The sequence below is a fragment of the Rhinolophus sinicus genome, chromosome 3 (assembly GCF_057876585.1).
Source record: "Rhinolophus sinicus isolate RSI-liver-muscle chromosome 3, RSI-T2T, whole genome shotgun sequence".
Classification (NCBI taxonomy): domain Eukaryota; kingdom Metazoa; phylum Chordata; class Mammalia; order Chiroptera; family Rhinolophidae; genus Rhinolophus; species Rhinolophus sinicus.
In genome coordinates, this window is record NC_142503.1 from 89,484,930 (window position 1) to 89,503,978 (window position 19,049).

Here is a 19,049-nt window from a genome sequence, read left to right on the forward strand (position 1 = left end):
GGACTCAGGCTCCTGCACTCTCACTGCACAGGAGGAGAGTGCCTTGACCAAGGTCACATGGAAATTCAAGGCAGGCTGAGGCCAGGTGCAAGTCTCCTGGCTCCTTCTATGAGTTTCAGTCATGTCCTAATAGAAGCCCATAAAAAGAGGTTACAGTATGAAACACACTAATAAAGTTACCACCCATAAGCCCACTTAAAAACCAAGAACTTAACCTTTGCATGTCTTTCCTTTCTTTCCCACCTTCAGGGGAAACCCTTGTCCAGAATGTTCCCCATCTCTTTGCCTTTTTATAGTTTTATCACATACATATATGGCCCCAGGATTTGCCTAGTTTGAGCTTCATGAAAGTATCATACTTGATATACTGTTCTGTGACATGCTTTTATCTCTTAATCGCATTTCTAAGATTCATCCTTGTTGGTTGGTACATGACATCTATTCATTGTCACTGTCATATCATACTGCCTCGAGTAGCCACACCACAATTATCCTTTCAATGCTACTATGAACATCCTTGCAGTCCTATGTAGGAGTTTCTCCAGAGCAAAGTTCTCAACCTTGACTATAAATTAGAATCATCTGGGAGGATTTTAAAACACCAATGCCGGAGCCCCACCCCAGAAATTGTTTGAAATCACCTATGCCCAGGCGTCAGCTTTCCAAAGCCCTCCAGGCATGGGCAATGTGCAGCCAGGGTTGCGATATATGCTGAGGCAGCCGGCTACCTGTTGCAGGGTGTACAAACGTCCACCCTGGCGGCTGGGCAATCACCACAGCAGTGAAGATTATAACGATCTCTCACATTTCACTCAGAGCTTCCCAGTTTACGGACTTTTCCACCTGTTATCTCACTTAATCTTATAGCAACACTCTAAGGAAGGGATCAACATTCTAAGAACCGGGATGTGAAAAGATATATCCAAGGTGACCCTGCTAGTAAGTGCAAGGCCAAGGTTGGAGCCTATAGGAGAATCGAAAGACAAGAGGAAATAGACACTGAGGCTACAGTGGCCCTGCTGTTGGAGGTGTCCTGGCTGGGGCAAGCTGTTTCCAAGGGGCCTCAAACACCAGCACCAGATTGGGTCTCTTAACTCTTGAGAACTCTTCTGAACCTCTGCTGCTTTGATTTTAAATGCCGCCCACAAGTGGCTGCCATAGGTGACAGCTGGGCTCTCTTCAGATGAAGTGTGTCTTTCCCCCAGGTGTTCTTCCGAGCAGGCATCCTGGCCAAGCTTGAGGACATGCGGGATGATCGTCTGGCTAAAATCATGACGATGTTACAGTGTCGGCTCCGGGGTTTCCTCATGAGGGTTGAGTTCAAGAAGATGCTGGAACGAAGGTAGCACATATACTAACACTGAGTGGGCAGGAGCACTAAAGCCACACATGTCCACACAGAATGACCAGGGACCCTGCAACACACACAGTGGTCGGCTCCCTTACAACATGGTGCAGTGAGATGAAGGCAGGGTGCCGACATCTTTGCTGGCCCAGCGAACCCTGTTTGGGTCCTATATTCATTTCCTAAGGCTGCCATAACAAAACTCACAAACTCAGTGCCTTCAAACAACAGAAACTTATTTTCTCACAGTTCTGGAGGTCAACAGCCTGAAATCAAGGTGTTGGCAGCCCATGCTTCCTCCAAAGGCTGTAGAGGAGGATCCTTTCTTGCCTCTTCCAGTCCTGGTAGCCCCAAGCATTGCTTGGCATATGGCTGCATCACTCTAATCTCTACCTCGGTCTTCATAGACCTTCTCTCTATGTCTGTATCTTCCCATCAACTTCCTTCTTCTTATAAGGACACCAGTCATCTTGGGTGAGGGCCCCACCCTACTCCAGTATGACCTCATCTTAACCTAAATAATTACATCTGCAAAGACCCTATTTCCAAATAAGGTCATATTCACAGGGGCTGAGGGCTAGGACTTCAGCATATCTTTGGGGAGGGGACACAATTCAACTCACAGCAGGGACCACCTAATATAAACCCTTCTCTCTACAATATACAAGCCACTTTCACAGCCTCTCCTTCCTTAATCCATATGATGATACTGTGAGAGGGGTGTGGGAGGGCTAGCATCCCCATTTTACAGATGTGGAAACTGAGGTCAGAGGGGTTAAGGAACTGGGCCAGGTTCCTGTGGAACGAGTCAGGATTAGAACCCAGAAATCCTCATTCCAAATCCCTGTGCTCAGAATCCTGGTTCAGCCATCTCCCTAAAATCGTCATTAGAAAATAACTTAGGCTGCCCCGGCTGGCCTATGGCTGACTCTGGCTCTTTGTGCTCATAGTATTAGTAATAATAACCAGGATGAATAAATAACAACTGTCATGAGGTCTTGATATCCCACAGCAGGCCCTCTGTGACCCCAGCTGAAGGCAGGGACACCAGTTGGGGGCTGAGTGGTGGGACAGCACCCCAGTCCAGCCCAGGGTTTTGGTGCACAGGAGATCCTTGGTAAATGACAATGGAATGAAGCTGCAAGGAACAAAGAGGGGTGGGTTCCCAAGATGGCAGATGGATGGGATTTAGTGACTAATGGGTGATTTCTGGTGAGGGAGTGGATGGAGTGAGGGGGCGGGATGCAAGAAGAAATGAGTGGTTTGTCTCAGGCTTGTGCTGTCTGGGAGGAATAGTTCTGTTAGGAAGGCCAGGCCCTGATGCCTGCATCTTAATCCATGCGACCCCGGGTTCTCTTTGGCAGAATTGGCCTGAAAGTCATCCAGCGGAACACACGCAAGTTCCTGGAGCTGCGTTTCTGGGGCTGGTGGAAACTCTACAACAAGGTGAGGCCCGAGGAGCCAGGCAACCAGCACTGCTGCTGGGGGCCACAGTCCTGGGCAGACAGAGGTGCTTCTTGAGGGTGGGAAGCCACGGGATGCTGCAGGAACAGTTTAAAACTGAAAGCCCCTTGGAGACAAAGGAGAAGTCTAGCCTCCTTCCAGACAGGGGCTAATTCCTCCCTGAGAAAAATCATAGTGTGTCTTCCCACCTTTCATCTCACCCCTCAAAATAAAATCCACTTAGGATGGAGAGAGCCCCAAAAGTGTGCTTGGTTCTCAGCGCCTCGTCCCTGGAGGTTGAGGCATCTTCAACTCCTTTAGTGCAGTCCTTGGCTTTAGAGCTGGAGTGACCTCAGGAAATCATTTCCTAGGTTCTTCCGAGACAGCAGTGACAGCTGTGTGAGTCAGTCAAGTCGTGGGGCCCATAGGGGCCCCAAGCGTCCCAGCTGCCCTCAGCCCCACAGGAGGCCATGAACCATGCTACTGCATGCAGGTCCAATCACACTGGGTCCTGGCGTCCCACCTGGGGCCCCCATTACGAGGGAACATGCCACTGGGCGCCAGAGGAGGCCAGATGCAGGGCTGCCACGTTCAGGAGACGGGAGAATGGTTACCTCAAGGGGCAGCCATGTGGAGGATTAGGACAGGCTCCAGGTCATCTCTGGTGGCCCTGAGGTCCTCGCAGCTCACACAGCATCTTCTTTCCCCTCCTGCAGGAAAGAACTTTCTAATGATCAGAGCTGACCACAAATTTGAAGGGAGGGATAGTAAGTTCTGCATCCCCAAAGGTGCCCCATACAGGCCAGACCCTTAAGGGCCTGAGGTTGCAGAAGGTTCTAGATCAGCATTTCTCAGATTTCAGTCATCACCAGCACTTTCCCCACCTATTCTATGACTGATCTTTTTGCTTTATATCAACTCACTTTACGTTGAAATTTTTATTTTAAAAGGAAACTTCATATCCTTAATCCACTTTAATCTCATCCTAAGCAAATGTTATCCATAAGATTGTGGATTTGACAAGTTCTACTTCATTAAAATTTTTTCCAAAATTATTTATTAAATTATTATTGTTAGAAATTATTTTTATTATTCTTGGAAATTATTTTTACAGTAACTGTGTATAACAATGAAAATTAAACACTTTCTATGCAATGCTTGAATCCATCTTACCTGCCCTCTTGGTGCACATATTACCCTTTGGGAAGTCCCAGATCAACAGCCTTTAAGATCCTTTTAAGCAGGAAACAAGCGGCCGCAGATGACAAGGAGACAGAGCCTGGAAACTTCCCTGCTCTTTACAAGAAAGTAAAACTTCACTAATGAAATATGGCAGGGCAAGGTCCTGTCCCAATGAGTAAAAACGTAAAATACAAATCCTTTACTCTTAGTATATTAACTAAGCTCTAATCTTACTTAACTAAGCCAAACTGGGTGAGTCAATGGAAAAAAAAAACACACTTTTTAGTAGGCTTTCACTGAATAAAAAGTGTTATATAGTTGCAAGTTGTGGTGCTTACTATATATAACCTTTTTATGCAAATTTTGCCATTTCAGAGAATAGACACAAGAGAGACAGACATAGAGACAGTAAAAGAGAAACAGAAAAATGGAGACAGAGAGAGAAATAGAGATATACAGAGAGAAAAAGGCAGAGGTAGACGGGAAGAGAGAGAGACAGACACAGAGAGATAGAGATAGAAATAGACGAGAGAGAGAGAGAGAGAGAGAGAGAGAGAGAGAGAGAGAGAGAGAGAGAGAGAGAGACCTCAGTGAGGGAAAAAGGGAAGGAAAGCAGAGCTGTGACTGTAGCCAGGGCTCCGAGCACACACAACTCACGGAACAGATGCAAGCACTGGGTGCAGCTAGATGCTGAGAACCATCTGACTTTGTGTCTCCCGGGATCAAAGAACATCCTAAGGTTGGATCCTAAGCAAGGATGAGCCTTCTCTGTGGAGGTCAGATGCTTCATGGCCTCTGTGGAGAAGGGCTCCCCACAGCTGCAGCAAGAGCTGCTTTCCACCCCAGTGGGGATGTGAGACCCAGTCTGAGGCAGAGCCCCCACAGCCCACCTCCTGGCCCCCTGGCAAAGCCCACCGCACTAACACTCTATGGTGTTGCTGGCCATCCAGGTCAAGCCACTTCTGAATGTGGCACGGCAAGAGGAGGAGATGAAGGCCAAGGAGGAAGAGCTGAGGAATGCCATGTCCAAGACACAAGAGCTGTTAAACAAGGTCAAGGAAATGGAGGAGAAGACAGCCACGCTCAGCCAGGAGAAGAACGACCTCACCATCCAGCTGCAGGCCGTATGTGGGGAGGGATGGGAGCTGGGGGTCTTAGCAACTGTCTAGACACCCAGGGTCACTGTGCGTCAGACCTAGGGATGGAGGGAGGGTGAGCCTCCAGACCACGGGGAATTCCCAGCCTTCTTTTTTCTTCATTGTAATGTCACCCTTTACGCAACTACAAAAAAGTCTCTATCAAATTCTTATTTGCCCATAGCAGGAGGCGGGGCATGCACATACATGCTGGGCCTAAGGGGACTGTCCAGACCTGGGGCTACAAGATATGGTGGGAGGAGAGCCCCCACAGTGAGCCTGGCTCTGCTGTGGGCCGTCAGGAACTAGCTCTCTTTCCTTTGTCTCCTTTCCTTTCCTTTCCTATCAAGTGCAAACAGCACAGGGAGAACAAACGACCTGGTTTCCATGGGTGCCTGATTCAATGCCCCCATCCCTTCATTCCAATGTGACAACTGCAGTCACTGCCGTGACCCTTCTGGTTTACAAAGGCTCCTTCTCAGATTTGACCCTCTCAACCACCCCTTAAGATGCCCAATTTTCATGTGTATCCTACAGGGTAGAAACTTAGTTTGACCAACATTTAGAAACTTGATCAAGGTCTCAAGCCCATCAGTAGAAAACCCACGACTGGGAGGGGTCTGATTCCATGCTGGGTCCTTCCTGCTCTGCCATGGCTCTGTCTGCGAGGCGCTTGTACTGTCTGCGCATTTTCCCCACGCTGTCTCTGACATCATTTCTCCACATCCTCTCGATACCCCTGAGAAGTCGCTCAAGCTGCGATCCTTGTTTTGTGTTTGAGGAGACTGAAGCTGAGCGAGACCACAGCAATAAAAGAATCTTCCATTTATAGAAGCACCTAGTGTGCTCCATCCCTTTGCACCTCACAGTGATCGTTTCCCTTATTTTGCAGACAAAGAAATGAATTTCAGTAAAGTTATGCTGTGAACCAAAAGTCACACAGCTGGTCCAGTCTTCTGACTCTGTGGCCAGTTGCTGTCTTACACCAGCAACCCCATCTAGGGGAGACCCCAGTGGACACCCAGGTTGTCCCTTCTCTGCCACTTACTGCCTGTGTGACTTCTGACAGCTCCGTTTCTGCTAAAACCTTAAGGTGCATCTGATTACCTGGGATCTCGTTAAAATGCAGATTCAGATGTAGCAGGTCTCACATCAGGCCCGAGATTTTGCATCCTAACCAGCTCAGAGGTGCTACTGCTGCTGCTGCTGTTCTGGGGCCCACACTCCTAGACTACACTTTGTCACACACATCACAGAGGAGCTCAGAGCTAGCCCAGCCCAGCCCTCTGTCCAACCCCAGAACACTTTTGTTTGGGGCCCATCAGCCCGAAGACTGTCCTCCATCTTGGTCCCTTGCAGATGGCTGGACTCCTGCCTTTGACTGGGGCTCTTTCTTCCACCAGGAGCGAGAGAACCTGATGGACGCCGAGGAGCGCCTGACCCAGATGATGAAGACCAAAATGGAGCTGGAGAGCCAGATCTCTGACATGCGGGAGCGGCTGGAGGAAGAGGAGGGCACGGCTGCCTCTCTGAGCGCCACCAAGCGCAAGCTGGAGGGGGAGCTGAGTGACCTGAAGCGTGACCTGGAGGGCCTTGAGACCACACTGGCCAAGACGGAGAAGGAGAAACAGGTGAGGAGGTCCTGGGCCCGACCACACTCCTCTCAGGGCCGGGGAACCCCCAGCCTGCTCATCGTGCAGGGGCCACACCTGAAGCTGCCATAGCAGTGCTTCCAGGACCCTAACCAGCAGCCACATGGGGCTATTTTAACTTCATTCAGTTCAATTTAAAATATGGTTCCTCAGTTGACCTAGCCGCATTTCGAGTGCTCCCATGTTGGACAGAGCAGACTGAGAAGACGTCCATTGTTGCAGAAAGTTCTAGACGGAGCAGCTGACTAAGGGACTGGGAGCTTTTACCATTATAGTGACATCCAGACTCAGGCCTGACTGGTTCTCCTCAAGCCTGGGGTTCCAGGCATCTGCACTAGCCTGCTGCCCACTCAGCCGCCGCATCCCTGGGCCCCTCCAAAATGTTCGCAGCACCACGTCCACCCTTCCTCCCTTCCCAGAGAGGCAACACCATCAATATGGTGGGGCCCCCTGTCGCTGCTGGATTTCTGCCCAAACAGCTTCTGCCCCTACGAGAGGGAGCCCCTGGCTCCTGATGCCATCTGGCTGGCCCTTGGCCCCAAGGTCCCTTCCCACCCTTGCACTTGGGTGGGGTCCATGAACATGGGAAGGTGGATGCTGCCTACACCCATGCCTCTCCAGCTCTGATGCGCACACAAACCATCGAGATCCTGATAAGACACGGGTTCTGGATCAGCAGGTCTAGCAGGACCCCGGGGTCTACGTTTCTACCACACTCTTAGTCAGTGCCACAGCTGATGTCCAAGGACAAGGCTTTGAGTAGCAACGTCCTGAACTGGTGGCTCTTGCTGCTCCCCTCACCCCGAAGATTCTGACTTGGTCGTTTGGGGTGTGCCCTGGGTGTTGGCATTTCTCAGGCTCCTAGATGACTCTAGAGTAGAGCCAAGCCAAGGACCCTTTCTCAAAACAAGTGCCTCCCCCTCCTGTCCTCCCACCAGAGGGTGTTCCCAGCCTTAAAGTCCTGGCTCTCCCTTTCCCTGGTTTCCAGGCCCTGGATCACAAGGTCCGCACCCTGACTGGAGACCTCTCTCTCCGCGAAGACTCCATTGCCAAGCTCCAGAAGGAGAAGAGGGCCCTGGAGGAGCTGCACCAGGTAGGCACCACCTGCTTCTCCCCTTGGCAGAGCAGGCAGAGCTCAGAGATGGGAGACCCTGGTTCAAATCCCAGCTTTGCCACCCCTCTGGTAGGGACCCTTAGGGAAGTCGCAGACGCTCCCTAAATCTCAATTCATTCGTCAGTGAATGAGCGTGGTCACATCTTGATGCCTTCCTTCCAGATTTGTTGTAAGTGGAGTCACTATATAATTTGTCACCCAAACTAGAACACTTTAAGAGTGAGAGGGGGACAGCAGGCAGGAATCAGGATGGTCCCCAGAGTCATAAGGAGGTATGGTCCCCAGAATCATAAGGATGAAATGGGATATATGGAAGTGTCCTGTGAGCTCTAAAACACCAATGAACCCTGATACATCACGGAAACAAAAGGCAAGAGCTCTTGAGGTCATGGGGAGACCCACCGACTGTTACAGGCTCAGGCTCCAAAATGCAGAGCCAGCCAGTGCTGACCAGACACCAGTGCTGACTGTGGCATGGGGTACTTCCTAGCTCTGGGGACACAGATGCAAAGAGTGTGTTGAAGCCCCGGCCTGGACAGTGGACCCTCATCCCTGTTTGCTGACACCATGAATCCACAGCACGTCCCCTGAACTGCCTCTGGAAATGCCTCCCCTTAGACCATGACTCGCAACCATATCAAACCCCAGAGCTTCCTTTTATAACGAATATGGCCAGTTCTCATTATAAAGTCACCACACACACTGAATTAGCAAATACTAAACCTCTGCTCCTAGGGGAAATTTAGAGTTAGGTTCCTATAAGCTTCTGGTCACAACAATCAATACATAATACATACAATTACGATCAATACATGATGTTGTTTTATATGTGTTTCTGTTTAAAGACACCTTTTCTAGTACATATTGTTGATTCCCTAACATTAATCTCACGCTCAGCAGCACTGTCTCTCATGCCTGAACAAAGCTTATCTCATACACACATTTTCTCTGTAAGGCACACCAAAGCCTTCTTGTACTTAGGCTCACCAGACAACACGGTGCTTGGGTACCATTTTATACCGTGAAATCACCAACTAAAAACACAAACATGTAAAAACATGGCAGTAAATAGACTGTGAAAAGGATACTTGTTTGCAGTCTGAGCTGAAACAAGAAGGCAGAGCATCCTCTCACTCGTTCTCAGCTGAAAACCAGGCAACTCAAAGTTTTCACCCCTCTGCTCAAGTCCACGAATGGCCATGAAAGCACCACAAGTATTGATTTGGGGATTACAAATAAATTTTAGCAAGTAGGTAAATTGGCATAAAGGTAATCCACAAATGATGAGAGCTGACTGTAATTTGGAAGGCTCTCTTACTCTCCTGAAATAAAAATTCTAATGATATAACTAATGCATAACTTCAAAAAAAAATCAATGGCGTGCCCTTCAATATAAAGGAGAAATGAATGAAAAGTAATTTATAATAAATAATGGGGCTGTCAGTGTGTAAAATCTCAGGCAGATCAACTAGAGTTGTGAGCAGTGGGCTGTCTGCCCGAGCCTGTCTATAACGGCTGCAAACAGGCTCAGAAGGGTTTGAGTTATAGGTAAAGTGGTAATGGGTCCTAGGTTCAGAGAAGGATAAATGGTTGTTTTACTTACATGAATGCCTGGGTAGGACCTCACGTGTGTGGACTGCAGAATTGTTCTTCACGGTGTCGGACTGTCTGGAGAAAGACAAGATGTCCAGCATCCCTGGAACCAGTCACTTAGTGCCAATGGGGCCCCCCAATCATTGTGACAACCGGAAGCCCTCCACAGATTTCCATATGCCCTGTAGAGAACAGAAAACCGCCACTGACCCCAGCTCCCCCCTGCGGCTGACGGGGGCTCGGATCTGCCCCGGCCTCACCCAGCACCCAGGAGCAGGTGCTCAGTAGCTGTTCACTAACGACAACTCACATCAGCTCAGAAGTGATAGCAGAGAACCAGGTCTGTTCGGGTGCTCCTGCAGGCCTGGGGGGACATACGTGTGTTATTTTTCCCTCCAGAAAACCCTCGATGACCTGCAAGCTGAGGAGGACAAGGTGAACCACCTGACCAAGAGCAACAGCAAGCTCAACACCCAGATCCACGAGGTAACGCCCCGGGGCTGGGCCGATGCTACAGCTTGAGGTCCAGGTCCATCCAGGGCACTGGGTCCTCAGAGGGATTTGGGGAACTGGACTGACACATCCCCCGGGGAAGTGAGAGCTTTTCTGATGTCAAAACTAAGGAGCCAGTCTGGTTCCTTACTGCGTTGTGGCCTGACACTACGCCCCGCTCTCCTTTCTCTGGCTCTTCTTGTCTCTGCAGCTGGAGGATAACTGGGAGCAGGAAAAGAAAATCCGGGCAGAGGTAGAAAAGGCTCGTCGGAAAGCGGAGAGTGACTTGAAGATGACCATTGACAATCTCAACGAGATGGAGCGGTCCAAGCTAGATCTCGAGGAAGTGGTGAAAAAGTATGCCCGTGCCGTCATTCATTTCTTCCGTAACAATATTAGCAGCATCTAGCACTTCCTGAGGGGTGCCAGGCACCGGGCACTGTGCTAAGGGCTTCACATATGTTAATGCCTGTCCCCAGAACCCACTATGTGCCAGGCACTGTACCCAGCATGGAAGACATAGGGAGGAAGGAGGAAGTGCTGCCCTGTCCGCAAGGACCTCCCAGCCTCACACAAGTCCCGCTGGATGAGGAAAAGGAGACTGTACTAAGCAATGCTTCCACCCCGGAGGGCAGAGTGTTCATAGAAACCTATAACCTGGGATCTCAAAGATCACAAGGGTTTGTGGGGTATTTTGTCAATAGTAATGTAGAGGAAAGGTGCAGTGGAGAAAAGTTAGAAGCAGGAAGACCATAGGAACACTACTGCAATGGTCCAGGCGTAAACCTGAACTAAGTAAGAGGCAGAGTGGGTGGAGGAGATAAGAGAAGGAAACGCTATTAGGGAGTAGGATTTAGACAGTGCATCTGTGAAGTATATTTTGCTAAGGCAGTTTTGAAGTACCACAGGCTGCTATGAGAGGCATACGCAGCAAAATCTGCATCTCAGCACGTTTCTTCTGTGGCACACACAAAAGGTGCGTGTGACCTTACCCTTCCCCCTCATCAGCTTGGTCTCTAGCAAGTTAGCTCCTTGACACATGGAACTCACACATCAGAAGGAGACAGCCCTTTGTGAAAAGTTTTTGGAGGAAAATTTTCCCTAAAAAGGCAAAGCATCAATTCCAGAGCCCCCAGAACGTAAGCTGCACTAGAGCAGTGATTTCTGTCTGGTTTGTTCACTGATGTGAACCCCAAACAATGTCTGGCACATAGTAGGTATTCAGTAAACATTTGCCAAATGAATAAATGCACGCGTTAATGAATGAGTGAAAGAATAAGTGAATGACAAATGCGTGGAGCAGATCCTGGGGCTCTCTAGGGTGAGACCTTCTAGGCTGTCATACCCACAGGCCAGAGGTTAGGGGGCAGATGGGTTTCAGCAGGTTCGAGGCCTCCTCCAGTCGCCCAGGCTCCATTGCCTGGCCAGCTTGCTGGTCTACCCGCAGAGTCTTCCCTCTGGAGATCAAACCTTCTCTTGCAGGAGAGATATGGAAATCAATTCTGTCAACTCTAAGTATGAGGATGAGCAGTCTCTGAATTCCACTCTGCAGCGGAAACTAAAGGAGCACCAGGTATGTCCAGGACCGAAAAGACTGAATTCGCCTTTTGGGATGCACTTTCCAGCACCCTTTCCTCACATCAGCTGATGAGTTGCTAAGTTTTCCTGAGGAGACAGACTGCCACAGGGTCCTTAGAGACTGACCCGTGTCCACCTCACGCAGGGTTAAATTCCAAGTCCTGACAATAGTTACAAGGCCCTCTACAATCTGGCCCCTGCTCCCTCCCTCATCACCCATCATTCACATGCTGTCCAGCCATGCTGGCTCCTTGCGGGTCTGACATTCCCCAGCCTCCATCCTGCCTCGGGGCCATTGCACATTCCTGCTTCCCTCTGCTTTTGACAGTGTCCATCATATGCTTAGCTCCCGTCTACCATTTCCATTTTAAAAAGCCAAGTGGTTCGGTTTCTAACTTCACACAAGAGAAATAATTCCCTCACCCCTTTCATCTGCTTGTTTGTCTGCTAGGCCCGAATCGAGGAGCTGGAAGAAGAACTAGAAGCTGAGAGAGCAATGAGAGCCAAGGTAAATGATATACTTCTGCCTTCCTTGAGTCAAAGGACTAATGCCAGGTACGATCCAACCATCAGCAGAAACTCCCACTCAGGAAACCAACAGAGAGGAGGGCAGGACATTGTTACAGATGAAATGAATGACTACACCGGCATACTTTTTCACCACCTCCTCGTTTTTTCTTGAGCACCTACTGTGTGCCAGGCACTGTGCTACACGTGCACATTAATTACGACATAAGATGCTACTTGTGGTGTCCAAGGAGAGGAGGCTAGCTCTGCCTGAGGCCAGTGGTAGAGGAAACATTACTCTAAAATTGACTCGAAAATTGAATTCAACAGGCTGAGGCAGGGAGGAATTTCTAGGTAGAGGGAATGAAATAGTACCTACCTGCCCAGGGACAAAGGTGTAAGAGGAAGAGCAAAGAGTGGAGGGAGAGTTGAGGGCAGGGATCCTACTGGGAATGAGGCCAGAAAACTAGTAAGAAATGAATCATACGACACCTAAACTCCAGATTCAGCCAAACTGGGCTGGGAGGTAGATGGACTCTAAGGCCCACCAGTGCAGGAAGGAAAACAGACAGCGTCCTTCACTGAGTATGTGGGGTGGCAGGCAGAGTGCAGAGCTCCCCAAGTCCAGGCCCCCGGCCTCACAGGCGCCATGCACAAAGAGGGGCTCATGGATGGCTTCCGTATCATTCAATCTCACCCCAGGTGGAGAAACAACGCAGCGACCTGTCCCGGGACCTCGAAGATCTCAGTGACAGGCTGGAAGAGGCTGGGGGAGCCACGTCTGCTCAGGTACAATTCCTTCCTGCCTGCAGAGAGAAAAAAAAATGTTGGATGATGAACAGTGGGCTAAAGACCAGTTTATTTTTGCTGAATTCCTGGTGCTACCTTGAGAAGAAACCGATTAGTAATAAAGAGTAGGTGAGAGAGGGGCTGGTTCGTCCATGTCCTTCTGGGGCTCCTTAGCTCAGTGGCACTGATGTAAGCAGGATTTGGATTGAATGCAGAGGGTGGGTGTCCTAAAGATACAGTGTGTTAATAGAAAGTTTGAGGCACAGTAAGGCCAGCAGATCAAGAGGGGATTGTCACTGAAGAGCTACACTTGACCCTAATAACATGGGTTGGAATTGAATGGGTTCACTTATATGCAAACTTTTTTCAATTGACCACAGTTCAATTGACCTGCACAGTTCAAACCTGCATTATTCAAGGGTCAACTGTATGTTATGGATCCCAAGAGAAGGGGGTGTGCCAAGCAGGGCCACCCAGGGAAGCACCAGGGTCAGTCAGCAGGCAGACGAACGGGGAATTGTGGGCAAGAGCCGCTATTGTGGTTTCTGATGAAGGAACAAGTGAGGTGGGGGAGCAGGCTCAGGATTGGCTAGCTTGGATAATTTCTGGTACCTGGCCCTGGCTGATTAGGGCAGGTGGATAGTGACTGAGAGTAAGAGAACTAGATTGGTTGGTTTGCATTTGAAATTGAATTGTTTGCTATGTCTAGGAATTAGCTGACACTTTCAGGGGCTTCATTGACCCTGAATACCAGCATACAGAAAATAAAGCACCAGCATACAGAAAATAAAGACAAGGTTAATATAGTGGGGTGACCCCACTCTCCAAGAACACCCCACTAAGAGGCGAGTGGGGGCTGGAATCTGAATGCATCCAACTCACATGACAGCATCATGGAGACCAATAGAAGAGACATGAAACTCTTCTTCTAATTCCATGTAGTCAGCTCTCTTGCAAATGCAGACTCTGGGTCAGAGCAGAGAGCAGGAACATGTACGATGTCCCTTATCATTCGAAGGCACCCCAGACTCCATGTCCCACTCCCTCACCATCATGGCCCCAGTCCACAATTTTGGGGAGGGGGGGTGTTGTTGCCAAGACCTGAAGCAGGTGCCCAGCTGTGGTCAGATCCTGGAAGGAAACAAAGTCACCCCAGGTGGTTTGAACGAAGGGCATCAACAAAGGTACTATGTCTAGCAGTACAGGGACAGTTAAGAGAACAGGGGGGTGGAGAGCAGGAGCCATGGAAAAGGGGCTGCCTGGTAGGTTCCTTCTGGAGGCTCTGAGGGAGAATCTGTTCTAGGCTCTCTGCTGGCTTCTGGTGGCAACCTGTGCTGGTCCTCGCATTTAGCTGCCTCGCTCCAGTCTCTGCCTCTGTGGTCACGTGGCCTTCTCTTTATGTGTCTCTCTGGTTCCAAATTTCCCTCTTCTTATAAAGATAACCAGTCATTAGATTAGGACCCACCCTAATCCAGTATGACATTTTAACTTGTTTACATCTGCAGAGATCTTATTCCCAAATAAGGTCCCATGCACAGATATTGGGGTTAAGATTTGAACATATCTTTTTTGGGGGGCCATAATTCCACATACAGCACTATCTAAACAAATCCTACAGGCAACTCCCCCACAGGCTTAGGGTTGATATTTCAATCAGGACACCTCATTAGTGGGATGCAGGAACATCAGGGGGCCATTGAGCAGGTGGGCAGTGTCTACCCCAAAGACGCCAGTGCCCGTCAGTCTTGCTAAGCCCTGCTTCTCCTCTTCCCCAGATTGAGCAGAACCGCAAGCGGGAGGCTGAACTGCTGAAGCTGCGGCGGGAGCTGGAGGAGGCGGCCCTGCAGAGCGAGGCGACAGCCTCCACATTGCGCAAGAAGCACACGGACTCCATGGCCGAGCTGACGGAGCACGTGGAGAACCTGCAGAGGGTCAAGTCCAAGCTGGAGAAGGACAAGCAGGTCATGAAGGCCGAGATTGATGACCTCAATGCCAGCGTGGAGACTATGCAGAAGTCCAAGGTGAGGGAGGCCCATCCACAGCCACGGGGAGGTGCCCCGGCTTTATGTTAATAGAATATGGTGAGCCATTGGGGGTTTCCAAGGCAGGGACATCCTAGAACTAGAGGGGGTGGCCTGGGAGGCTGCACTAGGGGAACCCAGGTGGGAAGCAGGAGCGCCTGGCCTGGGCCTCCCCATTCCCCCCCGGGTACCTTCTCCCCGAGCAGACGAATGCCGAGGCCCACGTCCGAAAGCTGGAGGATAACCTAGCAGAAGCCAACGCCAAGGTGGCTGAGCTGGAACGAAACCAGGCAGAAATCAACGCCATCAGGACCCGTCTCCAAGGTGAGCGCACTCCTCCCTGCAGCTCCCTGAGGAGCAGCGCATGCGACAGAACAGGTGTCTGCAAGGAAACTGAGGAGTGCCTGATTCCTCCCCACAGAGATTTCTTGGTCTTGGAAAGTTCACATCCCCTGCAATGGGACAAGGTTTTATCCCACCCGCTGAGTGTTCCAAGTCGTGTCTTTACAGGGTAAAAAAGGGAACACTATTCAAAGCATTTTCATATCAGTTCTCTTGGCCAACCTGTGAGATCAGCGGGAGGGGCAGTCATACCGACGAAAAACGACTATCAAACATTTTAAAACATGATCCACGTATTAGCATAAAGCAAACATGTGTCACTAATGAGGGAACCAGAAACAATGGTCACGCTGCCATTGCAGAGCATGAGGAGCTGAGATGTACATAGTCAGCCAGGAAAGGAATGCTTAAGTAACTTTGCTAAGTTGGATGTAAAATGTTAATGTCCTACAGAATAATAATACTGCAGCGTCTGGGTCTGGTTTGGTTTGGTTTCTACCAGAAGAATACCTGTGCTTCTCTAGGCCAAAACTAATTTGCTTAATCACTAAACAAGTTAACACCTAACTTTGCAGAGACTGGGCTAACCTGGTAAATAGTAAGTCAAACCAAGGTTCATTTCCTGAGAAAAGATAACACTCCTCAGGCAGTTAGACAAGGCTCCAGTGTGACAGCCGAGAACATGCAGGCATCCTTTGGCCTTAGTTCCCACATCCTCAATACTTTTAAAAATCAATATCTCTATCTGACAGATGAGGAAAGTGAGAAGCTCAGTGAGATAAAGTGACTTACAGAGCAGAACCAGAAACCCTGATCTTCCTCTCTGGCTCATGGCTGGCCTCTGGTCCCAGCAATCAGTCCACAAATGACAGGAGTATATGTTCTGAGACTGTGACAAATACACTTTACAAAGTAAACACTCTACCCCACTGCTTTCTCCAAACTTCTTTGCTGTATCTCCCGCCAGGGTGGGCTTCATTATCTGAATGAAGACCCTTACCCCATGTAAGTCACCTGGGTGTTGGCAACCTTTGGGCACTTGCTCCTCTTATGGGCTAACTTAATTTGGGTGGCTGGCGTGGTGGTCGCCGTGCTCCCCATTCCAGTTCACTCAGCCGTACCGCTGTATTTACTGGGTACTTTGGGAGCAGTGCCCTGGGGGAGCTTATAATCAGGCTGGGCGCCCAGTTCTTCATCCAGTACCTCTCCCATGCCTTCTCACCCAGCTGAAAATAGTGAACTGAGCCGGGAATATGAAGAATCCCAGAGCCGGCTCAATCAAATCCTGCGGATAAAGACATCACTGACATCACAGGTGGATGATTACAAGAGGCAACTGGATGAAGAATCCAAGGTATGTTTGGGGGTCACAGAGCTGCCTCCTTGAAAAAAGTTATAGGTTATGAAGCTATAGAAGGAACATGAAAAATATTTGATTCACTACTAAAAATTAACTGCAAAACTGGAGTGTGCTGGAGAGGATCCAAGATGGCGGAGTAGATAAACGCTGTGCTTGCCTCCTCCTGAGACCACATTAAAATTACAACTAAATTATGGAACAATCAACCTGGAGAACCATCTGAAGTCTAACTGACCAAAAGTTTTATAACTAAGGATATAAAGTAGAAACTACATCGAGACTATGGTTTGTGATCATATGGAAAACAAAACAAAACTGTAGTATGCTGTACGTATGACTAAGTGAAACTGTGTATCTTTGAGGACAGTAATTGGAAGATAACAGGGAAAACAAACCATGATGGTTAGGGTTATAGAATTGTGTGTGTTTTCCCCTTTACTTGCTACACTGTTGATCAAACATTACGTAAAATCTAAGTGCTGGCCGTGGGGACCGTGGAGAGCCCGGTGGGCCTCTGACCAGCTCGTGTGGTCCCCACAGTCTCGCAGCGCAGCCGTGGTGAGTCTTGCCAACACAAAGCACGACCTGGACCTGCTGAAGGAGCAGCTAGAGGAGGAGCAGGGAGGCAAGTCAGAGCTGCAGCGCCTCGTGTCCAAACTCAACACTGAGGTGACCACCTGGAGGACCAAGTATGAGACGGATGCCATCCAGAGGACTGAGGAGCTGGAGGAGACCAAGTGAGTTCACCCTGTGCCAGGAGAGCAGGAAATGCCAAGCGGGTGGGTGGGTACCGGAGGTCTCGCCACTGTCAGCCACAGCTGAGGCCAGGGCCATACCCGGGAAAAGGCAGTTTGCAACCTCCTCGTATAAAGGAGGGATGAGTGTCTGGACAGGGGAACCCCCTGCCTACACTGCCAGCCTTCAGGTTCCATCTTCAAGCGTTCTCTTACCTATATTCTCGGCCATAAAGTGCTCCGGCTCAGGAAGGGAAGTCAGGGGCGGGGGCTCCTCCTCTGGGCAGGGCTTCTGTGCCTCCGAAGTGCTCAGGAAGCCCCACAGGCCTGGTGGGTCTGGGGCAAGGCCTTTCGGTGATGCTGGGACTACACAGACCACACTCAGTGGCAAACGTCTTCACTCTGCCTTTCCCCAGCTCTGTGGTCAATGTCCTCAAGTTCTTTGAGCTTTCTCCCTCATTCACAGATTAGAGAACTGGACACTCTGCTTTACGGGCCTGAGAAAATGAGTGGACATGTGAATGGGGCTCTTGCATAAGAAAAAGCTGCTTGGGTACCCCTGGGCCCACACACCCAAGGAAGCCCTGTGCATGAGCCACCCTGTGCCAGGCAGGGAGGGGACCACAGCCTGCTTGCTGTGCCTTCCCCCCACTGGAATTTGTGGTGATGGGATAGCAAAAAGCATTGTGCCTTCCAGCTGAGACAAGTCTTTTATCTAAAGCTCTTCATCCATTGAGCCTGAATCTGCCTTCTATAGCTTCCACCTCCTGCCTTCCAGCTCTTTTCTATTTTCTACTGACCGCTGCCTGCCCGCCGACTCCCACCCAAAGGCTCTCTCCCAGGCTAAATCTAAATCTCAATCCCTCACTCCTTCTGCCTGGAAACTCTGCCCCAAGCACCCAAGGGGGCCCTTGCCCTCCCCTCCCTCAGGCCTTTGCTCATGTGTCCCTCTCCCTGCTTTATTTTCTCCATAGTGTTTATGCCATTTTGTTGTGTATTGTCTGTGCCCCACACACACACCCAGATCAGAACTCTCATGAGAGCAGAGATATTAGTCTGTTTTATTCACTGCTATTTCCCTAATGCCTACAACAATATTTGGCACAGAATAGAAACAATAATTTGTTGAAGGAATGAATGGTCAGTGGTTGCTTCCTCTAAACATGCTCCATTTTGTCTGCATCTTTTCCATCATGACACCAGAGTTCAACACCACAGCCTTTGCCCCCTGCCTGTGGGCTCCTATATTTCCTTGATGGGCCCCTCTTACCCTTATCCACAGGAGGAAACTAGCTGCCAGGCTCCAGGAAGCAGAAGAGGCAGCTGAAGCTGCCCAGGCTCGGGCTGCCTCCCTCGAGAAAAATAAACAGAGACTCCAGGCAGAAGTCGAGGACCTCACCATCGACTTGGAGAAGGTCAGAAGGTCAAATGCGAGGTCCCCGGGGCCCACAAAGAGTAGGGTTAGACTATCAAATGTCTGGGGTGAGCAGGAAGAAACAGTGGCCCATGAGGATGGAGGGTTTGTACACAGGCCCACTGGACACAAGCTCCTGCCTGAATATGTGTTTATATGTACTCATAATTCTGAGATATTAACACTCAACAAGCCACCATTTAAAGAGGTCCGTGACCAGGATGAAACTTACTCATCCCAGGAAGTCAACATATTATCCCTGCTCCCTTTTCTCTCACACAAACCATATCCCACACACTTTGTGTGGCTAAATATGCCTATCTGAATCCCTGGTTCAGACTGATTTC

At 49.7% G+C, this 19,049-nt stretch overlaps 1 protein-coding gene across 2 annotated transcripts in view; it reads left to right on the plus strand.

The window, feature by feature from the left end:
• The window catches only part of MYH16 (myosin heavy chain 16), a 207,592-nt gene that overhangs the window by 173,856 nt on the left and 14,687 nt on the right, over nt 1–19,049 (plus strand). For both annotated transcript variants that reach the window (XM_088796692.1, XM_019718314.3), the window contains exons 20-34: nt 1,206–1,342; nt 2,710–2,791; nt 4,921–5,094; nt 6,510–6,737; nt 7,747–7,851; nt 9,865–9,951; nt 10,169–10,314; nt 11,440–11,530; nt 11,987–12,043; nt 12,745–12,831; nt 14,607–14,852; nt 15,059–15,176; nt 16,421–16,548; nt 17,095–17,291; nt 18,571–18,703. In XM_088796692.1, the coding sequence (XP_088652818.1) occupies nt 1,206–1,342; nt 2,710–2,791; nt 4,921–5,094; nt 6,510–6,737; nt 7,747–7,851; nt 9,865–9,951; nt 10,169–10,314; nt 11,440–11,530; nt 11,987–12,043; nt 12,745–12,831; nt 14,607–14,852; nt 15,059–15,176; nt 16,421–16,548; nt 17,095–17,291; nt 18,571–18,703 (2,016 nt within the window). The remainder of the gene's footprint in view (nt 1–1,205; nt 1,343–2,709; nt 2,792–4,920; nt 5,095–6,509; nt 6,738–7,746; nt 7,852–9,864; nt 9,952–10,168; nt 10,315–11,439; nt 11,531–11,986; nt 12,044–12,744; nt 12,832–14,606; nt 14,853–15,058; nt 15,177–16,420; nt 16,549–17,094; nt 17,292–18,570; nt 18,704–19,049) is intronic.